General features: G+C 35.6%; 1 protein-coding gene across 3 annotated transcripts in view; it reads left to right on the forward strand.

Moving 5' to 3' along the window:
- Positions 1-3,987, forward strand: part of LOC149212067 (truncated transcription factor CAULIFLOWER A-like) — a 350,643-nt gene extending 346,656 nt beyond the window's left edge. For 2 of the 3 annotated variants that reach the window (XM_089391689.1, XM_089391688.1), the window contains 2 exons: positions 3,452-3,493; positions 3,601-3,987. In XM_089391689.1, coding sequence (XP_089247815.1) covers positions 3,452-3,493; positions 3,601-3,744 — 186 coding nt within the window. In that variant the 3' untranslated portion in view covers positions 3,745-3,987. Of the gene's footprint in view, positions 1-3,451; positions 3,494-3,600 lie in introns of those variants that run through there. The other variant, XM_089391690.1, reaches the window with a different exon arrangement.
- The last annotated feature ends 4,940 nt before the right edge of the window (positions 3,988-8,927 follow it).

Consider the following 8,927-nt stretch of genomic DNA (forward strand, 5'->3'; position numbering starts at 1 on the left):
CTATTTGTGTGGGATATCATGTATTACAGGTTGATGGATATTTGCAGATTGCTATCTAGTGTGTATAACACATTTTAAATGGATAGCCTCTAGGTAAAATAGTGAAGAGTTGATGACTGGAAGGTATAGTTGGAAGCACACATGGTTTGCTCAAAAATCTATATTATGTAATAGTCCTACACTCCAAGAGATCGGGTAACAAGGTTGAAGATTTCTTGACGAATTTGGGTTGCAAATCTTGAGACCTTGAGTTGGATGCCAGCTGGCCTCGTACTAGTCCAGTAGAAGGAACAAATCCTTTCTAATGTTTGTCAGAGAAAGATAGGTCGGACCCGAATGGGGGTGGTATTTCAAATATGAGGGTCTCATCGGAGGATGTGCCATCCTCCTCCCAAATGTCCTTTCTTAGTTAAGGTGTGGTCGTTCTGCTGGACATGTGCAAGCTTATAGGTCGTATCTTCACTTTAAATTGATATTCATGGTAATGAATTTGCAGCGATTCTGAAGCGCTTAGCGTTGGTTGATCTGAGTCCTAGTAAATTTTCTCAATTGCAATTCTGTCAAATTGTTTTGATTTTGGCGTTTGTTGGTGGTGTTACCTGTTCAGGATGAGATAACAACGCCTTTATGTTATGTCTGTGCATAAGGAGTTTTTATTGTTTGTTATGGTTTTTTGAAATCTGGTGTGTCATGTTACTAGGTTGTGTTGAGTTTGAGAATTTGTTGGAATTTGATCTTATAATGTGGTAATTGGGTGATGATTTAGTGGTCATTAGGTTGGGAGCTCACAAATATGTGCCTTGTCCTTCTTCTTTCTTTATATTGAGAGGTTCTTTTAGTGTTTGTCATCAATGTTCCTTTGCAATGGTGCTCATTCCTCCTAGAAAAATAATGAGTAGCAGGAGGGGTGGAGGAGGCAATGTAGGGTACAAAAAGGTTCGTCCTTTTGTCTATGACTTTGTCACTACCTACTTTGATGTTGTTCCTCTAGAGGTGAGGATGGAAATTTTGTAGTTGGAATGTAAAGAGGAAGGGAACCACCCCTATCACTCTGATTCTTGGTTGGTGGGAGATGATATGAAATGGGCTCTCAATCCTGGTAGATTCAGGAAAAGGAGGCTTCACTTTCTGAATTCTTTGGCCTTACATAAACAAACTACCACCCTATTGCGACTGATTTTTAAAGATAAGCAAGTGGAAAATTGCATGTATTCTACTCATTAGAGGACATCAAACACATTCTTTATAACCAAAAGTTCTTCTTAGATAATTTGGATTCTCATTTCGCCCATGTAAAAGGCTTTATAGTGATCCATTCAGACTCTAGTGATCTTGTAGATCTTATGGATAATAGTTCTCAGGTACCAACTGCCATATTATCTAATCATAACTAGAGATGGTGGGTTTTCATGTCTTTTTGTCATCAAGTTTGGCATGCATTCTTTTAGGTACAATCTTATGATGGAGTTCCTCATTATATTCTGGCTCAGAAGTACATTTCTTTGGAATATATTGCTTGTTGACAATATTGCTTATAATAGGGAGGGTTATCTAGTTCCTTGCTCAATTTTTTTTTGGGATATCATAGTGGTGTAGCTGGTGTTATTAATGTTCATGTGTATCTATGGATGGCCTTTAGTTTTTATGGTCATCCCTTTTATCTTATGACCTCTCTTGGTTCTGTATCAGTGAGGTACGATTATGGCTCTCGATGTTAGTGTCTTTGAGTTACGTGTGGATACGAATCAGAGCTTTTCTGATAGCCATGTGTTATGTTGCATATTGCTTACTTATGGGTTCGTTGTTTTATGACTCGCAAGCATTATTTTTAGTGTTGTCATGACTGTAATTGGATCAAGATCTATGGGTGTATGTCGGAAGGCCTCAACTGCTCATGTGGGCTCCTTCGTGTTATGAATGCTTTGGTGATTGTTCGTTATTTGCCTCTGGGTGTATTTGTTTTAAGTCACATTCTGGCATTGTTGTTATTTTTTTGGAGTTCGATCTATTCTTATCGGCTACTATGCATGAACCTCTTGGCATTAAAACTTTTGATGAATATGGGTGCACTATGGCATGTTGAATTTTATTATGGTTCTAGGCGCATTATGGTGATTTCTTATTCGTTTCAAAGAGTAATGACATTGTTGGTGTACGGCAAACTTGAATACTGGGAACATATATGGTTTTGAACAATCTTTTAAGAAGGTTGATGAAGCTAGGTCTTGGTTTCTATTTAACTTTCCTTATGGTGTTTTTTTCCTGGACAATACTGATATGGAGTGATGGTGTTTTTTTTTATGGAGTGCCATTCTGGCATTTTGTTTTGAATTTTGTTAATAAATTAATGGTGAAGTTGGGTCATGAAACTAGTGTGGTATTGTATAATGTTAAATTGAGGAGCATTTTTCTTTTTTAGGACTTTGTTTTATTTAGGCATTAAGGATTTTTTAGTTTCCAATGTTCTATTGAGTGAGATGTATAATTGTTTTAATTGCTTTAAAATAACATATATTATTATTATTATTATTACTTGGCCAAGCGAGACACCAAATTAGTGTATGAGACCTTTTTGTTTATGGAACAAGAGAGCCACCTCCACCCAGCAATTTGACAACTAAGTCTACCAAGGCATATATACTTTACCCCTCAAGTTTTAAACCTATGACCTATTAAGAAGAAACACATTCTCTTAACCATTGGCCTCACTCAAACTGTATATAAATTATTTCAAAAAATTATGATTGAAACATTAAAATGTTAATATTTTATATTATAAAACCTATGACCTATTAAGAAGAAACACATTCTCTTAACCATTAGCCTCACTCAAACTGTATATAAATTATTTCAAAAAATTATAATTAAACCATTAAAATGTTAATATTTTATATTAATTATTTCAAAAAATTATAATTGAAACATTAAAAAGTTAATATTTTATAATTAATTAGTTTTTTAAAAGTACATTAAAAAAATCTCTTATAAGAAAAAAAATCTTATTAATTAAATGAAATGAATGTAAAAGGGAAATAAACATTAACCAAAAATACAAACATGTACAACCTTTCAAATCCCAATAATCACTTTTTAAACTAAAACAAACTAAACCATTTCATTACCTAAAACATTTGATTATGCGATGCCACAAAGTTTCCTTGAAGTTTTTAATTGTATATACAGAAAGACTTCACAGTAAAGAGAATATCACAACTTTCAAAGATAAATACAACTTGGATATGGTTAGGCTCTGACCAAAATTTTAAATTCTCGGGATTAAATAGTTATTTAATATTTGCTTCATCCTCAATCCAGTTTTGTATTGTTGTGGTTAAAACAAGTTGACCGTGTCTCGTTTTTTCTTAAGACTTGACTTTTCTTTGGATTGTAATGGTTATGATTATGAATCGTATTCTTCATGAATTGATATCAATTTTGGTAAAAATTGCAGGGACGGATCTTAACCGAGGAGAACCTTTTTCTTCGTAAAAAGGTAAGAAGAAATTTTAATAAATATTTTTGTGAAATTGCACAGTTTATTTTTAACTTTTATTCAGTTATATATTAACTTCTATCGCTTAAATTTTATGTATTCTTCAGTGTGGTGATGAACATGTGGATGGTTCGGTTTTGAGAACACCTCCAGCACAACTTAGAAGCATCCAGAACATTGATGTGGAGACTCAACTGGTTATAAGACCTCCAACTGTACAACAGCACCCTGACGTCGATAGTCCTCGATAACTGTTGCATATGCAAATTTTCTTCCAACACTTTCATGAAATAAACAAACAGTACAACTGCAGCGTCATTTTGTTCGTCTTTTGTAAACGTATAATTACTATTGCATATGTAAACATCCTTCTCATATTTTTTATTATATTTTGTTAACGTAATCAACATAAACACGTGGTGGGTCAAGCTTGAAATTGATATCAGACTTTGTTCGTCTTTTCTAAACCAAATAATTACTATTGCGTCTTCTCATATTTTTGTGATATGGAAATAAAGACGTTGTGGATCAAGCTTGAAATTGATATCAAACCTTTAGCATGCTAAATGAAAATTTGCAACATTATAAATAAATAAGAAATATATTAGATATTTAAATTTGTAATTATACCAAATCACCATAATAATATAAAATAATTATAAATGAATAATTTTACCACAAAACACAATTTATTCAAATAGAAGCATAGTAATGAGATGGGAAAAGGAATAAGCCCCAGTCTAATCTAGTGTTTCTCTCCTGAACTTTTGCTGATTTAAAAGGTAACTTGGTGGATACAAAGAATTTGCAATTGGCATAAAGATGTGTATATTTCAACAGTGTACAATGTATAGCTCATGCTTTGCAACTTCCAAATTCATTCAGTGTCACTTTGCAAACTAGAAAAATAAATTATAACATTTTTTGCCCCTTCACTTTGGGATCACTTGTACATCTGCCACCTTTATAGCTATCAAGTGGTTCATTCCATAACTTGAGTCATCCCCTGCTCTTCCCCAACATGTATCCCTGAACAATGAGTTTTACAAGTCTATGGTAAGATTTCATGACTTGAACCAAAAAACCCTTAGGCTGTTCACACACCACTACCCCTCTAATCATATAGTGGCTCCTTCATACTTGTCCCACCCTTGTTATCACTCCATTCGGGCTTTTCAAAATTTTGGTTGAAAGATGCTAGAAAAGTCCATTGGTCATGTAGTCATAAAAGTTTGAGTAATAAATTATAAAAATAACAGAGAAACTGAAGACAGGGTAAGTGAACTCTTGGATCTTATAGAGTGCTTGTGGCGTGAATAAGATGAATGATATTTGAGTTCAATTAAATATAGAGCATACAAAGATGAATTTCATACTTACTATGAGAAAGAAAACATTGATATTGTTACACAAGCCACAGCAGTACACTTAAGCAAATTCATAAAACTAAGGAAAGCCTATGGAAACTAAGGAAAAGAAACAATTTTACATGAAAGAACACATCACCAATTGTTTGACATGGGAATCTTGGAACAAACTCTTTGTATTTCTCTAAATTGATCACTTTGAGTACAATCCATTGCTTACATCAATGTAAAGCTCTGTTCTCCATACATAATCCAACATTGTTTACATATTCATAAAATGTTAATATAGTGCTTTACATAAGAGTTTTACAAAATATTAGTCATCACATAATTAAATATCTCTCAAGTTCATGTATGCAAAAGATAAACTTGAAAATATTTTGTATGTCCTAGAATAACTATTGGAAAATATGTTTGCATTAAGGCTAAGGAAATATCTTGTCAACTGCTTCCCTTGAATGTAGAACAAGTCCCTCACTGTAGTTTTAGCATTTCTCCTATCATAACAGGGCCCTTTGCAACTTTCATTCCTCTTCAATTCTGCTGGAAAATCTTTAGCCTTTAAAAGTGGAAATTGTTACTCTCTTGACCTGAGAGAAGATTCCAGAATACCAAATATGCGCAGAAATATAACCCAGAACACAGAACAAAATGAGAAAAACAAGTTGTATTTTATTATTCAGAGATGAGAGCAATGTTCACTTGCCTCTTCGAGAGGGCAACCTTGAGCAGAGCAGAGCTCGATTACAAAATAACCTCAATGGAGAGTCTCTATCCTTTATATAGGATTCATACATACAATACCATGGGTCAGTACCATGGTTCTCTAAATACCACCTATCTAACACCATGGCCCGTTTGCAACTAACTGTGGTCCCTTTCTTAAATGTGGGTCAACCACTTACAATTATTAATACAGACTTTATTGACTCTTTAAATAACTATAACTATGACTCGACCCTATTACATAAATAAAAATGTTAGGGTTGGACCCTAACATGCCTTCCCCAATAAAAAGTAGCCTTGTACTCAAGGCTGAAGCTGCGGAAACTGCTGAAGAATAGTGGCTGGTTCCCAGGTTGCATCTTGTGGAGAGATTTCTTTCCACTTGACAAGGAGTTCCTTGATTGTGCAGCCATGCAGATGTCGTTCTCGCATATTGAGGACCTGTTTAGGTTGGAGCCAGAGTGAACCTTCTTCATCCAATTCAGGTACACCGGATTAAATTCTGCAATTGTTCCCCACCACTTTCTTGAGGCATGATACATGGAAGATTGGATGGGTTTTTGAAGTTGGTGGCAAGGCTAGCTTGTAGGCTACTCCTCTAATGCGTTGAAGTATTTGATAAGGTCCATAGAATTTTGGAGCTAATTTTTGACAGCCCTTGTCTTTGAGTGATGTTTTCTTATATGGTTGCAGCCTCAGAAATACCTAATCCCCTTCTTGAAATGTGCACTCTAAACGACATTGGTCTGCTTGTTGCTTCATGTGATTCTGAGCTTGATGGAGATTATCTTTGAGACGGGTTAGCATGGTTGAACAGTTTTGTAGGAGTTGACCCACTGCTTGCACCTTAGAGCATCCTGCGATATAAGAAGTAGGTAAAGGTGGGAGTTGACCATACACTGCTTCATATGGAGTCATCTTGGTGGCTACATGATAGTATCATACCACCATTCAGCTAAAGGTAGCCACTATACCAAATGATGTTGCTTTTCTAAAGTGAAGCACCTTAGGTATGTCTCCAACATTTGTTGACCACTTCAGCTTGACCATCAGTTTGGGGATGATAGGAAGTACTTAGTTGGAGTTGGGTGCCTTGTAGCTTGAAAAGTTCTTGCCAAAAGTTACTGGTGAAAGTTGGGTCACGATGAGACACAATGGAAGTGGGCATGCCATGCAGTTTGAAGATCTGGTCAATGAAAGCTTGAGCCACCAAAGTGGGGGTAAATGGGTGGGGTAGAGCACGAAAATGAGCATATTTAGAAAGTCTGTCCACAACCACCATGATGACTGACTTGTTGCCTGACTTCGGAAGACTAGTAATGAAATCCATAGAAACATTCGTCCAGATTGAGGCAGATATGGGCAATGGTTGTAAGGTGCCTCATGACTTGACTGTTTCCCCTTTGTGGCATTTACACACATCACATTTTCATGTATTTCTATTTTTCCATGTAGCAGGGTTCATCAAAAGTATGCAACATGGTTACTCCTTAGATGACGAATCAAATTCTGCATCCAACGAGTGTTGTTTCTTGAAATTTGAGTAAACCCATAGGGAGATAAGGTGAAAATACGAGTTGAAAAAATAGTATTTTCTTTTTCCCTCTAAAATTTGATGATGTAATCTAATCTTGTTTTATTATTTCCATTATTATTTTATAATTTCCTTAGGAGGCCCATTTTATACCTCAAAATTCCCCTAATGCATATAAGGTTTAAAATTATATATTATTAACTGTATTGGAAAATTGAATAATTTGAAGCGAGGAGTAGATAGTACAGACAAACTAGGTGGCTAGTGGGAATTTTAATGGAATTTCAATTTGGGGCATAGTGGAAAGTTGGCTTGTGAGGACATTGTTTACCAAAGGCAACTAAAAATCTCATATTTGTGATTCCTCTGAATAATTTGGAAGAACATCGCAGACTCATAAAAGACTATGCTTTCATATGCAAATTTGTCAAAAGATGGGCAACAGAAAGAGAACTACAGTGGTGGATACAATAGAAATGATAGCCTAAAGGAGAGGTGGATTTGATATTAGGACCAAAAGTGCTTTCCACAGTGATTTTCTCCAACTTGGAGGATAAGAATCGGGTTTTTGAAGATGGCCCTATTTTTTTAATAATGCAGGGTTGTATATGTGGCATTGGGAAGAATGCATTAATCCAAATAAGAAAAAAATTTGGCTGCATCAATTTGGGTTCGACTTTACTCTCTTACAGTGTATTTTTGGATTCCAAAAATTTTAGAGGGTATTCGAAATGCGATTGGAAAATTTGTGAAGATTTCAGAGGTCATCGAGCGGGTGAGAAATGTGTCTTATGTGAGACTTTGTGTTTATATGAATATGTCATAGCCCTTACCAAAGTCAATTGAGTTAGACTATTAAGGGGAGGTATGGACCCGACCTTTGGACTACGAACATGTACTATTTCGGTGTTATCACTGTCGTGAGCAGGCACATCAATTTAGATATTGCTTGATTGGGTAGGAGCATCATCATTGAAGGTTGGTAACGAATGAGGGTTTCACTAAAGTTCCTCCTCAAAGATGGAACACTCGGGGACATAAAGTGGCTCAGCCCCGGAGTTAAATTGAGGATAAGAATACTTTGGTGGCCCTTAAAGGGATGGAGGAGAATTTATCTTCACTAGATGATATTATGATGGTTGAGACAAAAATTGAGTCCTCTGGGGCACTCAAGAACTCAAGGACCGAAGTTCTAGAAAGGCATCAAGGGCATCAAAGAATCAAGAAGATTCTCTCATCTCCAAGGCATTTTGAAGATAATGACTACACCATCATCTTAAAGGAAGTGTCAAGACCCTAGATCAATCAAAGAAGAAGCCATCACGGGAATTGTGAGGTCTAAAAAGGGCCTCCTAAGGAAATTATAAAATAATAGCGGAAATAATAAAATAAAATTAGATTACATCATCAAATTTTAGAGGGAAAAAAGAAAAAACTAATTTTTCAACTCGTGTTTTCAACTTATTGCCCTATAGGTTTACTCCAATTTCGAGCGGCAACAATCGTTCGATGAAAATTTTGATTCCTCATTCAATGAGTACTCATGTTTAGTCCTCACAAACAATTATCATTGCTAGAGAAATCGTCTCATCTTTCTGCCCTAGATTTCTCAGCCCAACTAACCCCAACAGGTCCCACAAACTCTTGGCATTCCATATCCTAGGGTTAGGGATTTGGTTGTTTAGGGTTTCCATTTACTTGAGGCTCACTGTAACACATTTTAGAGGCATGTAGTCGCCACATCTCTTCGCAAAGATAAGCTACCATCGCCCGAAATAGTTTATTTCCATTCTGTATGTAAGCATCA

Source organism: Pinus tabuliformis, chromosome 1_1, assembly GCF_031772625.1.
Source record: "Pinus tabuliformis cultivar Carrire ecotype Pingquan chromosome 1_1, CPIR1, whole genome shotgun sequence".
Lineage (NCBI taxonomy): Eukaryota > Viridiplantae > Streptophyta > Pinopsida > Pinales > Pinaceae > Pinus > Pinus tabuliformis.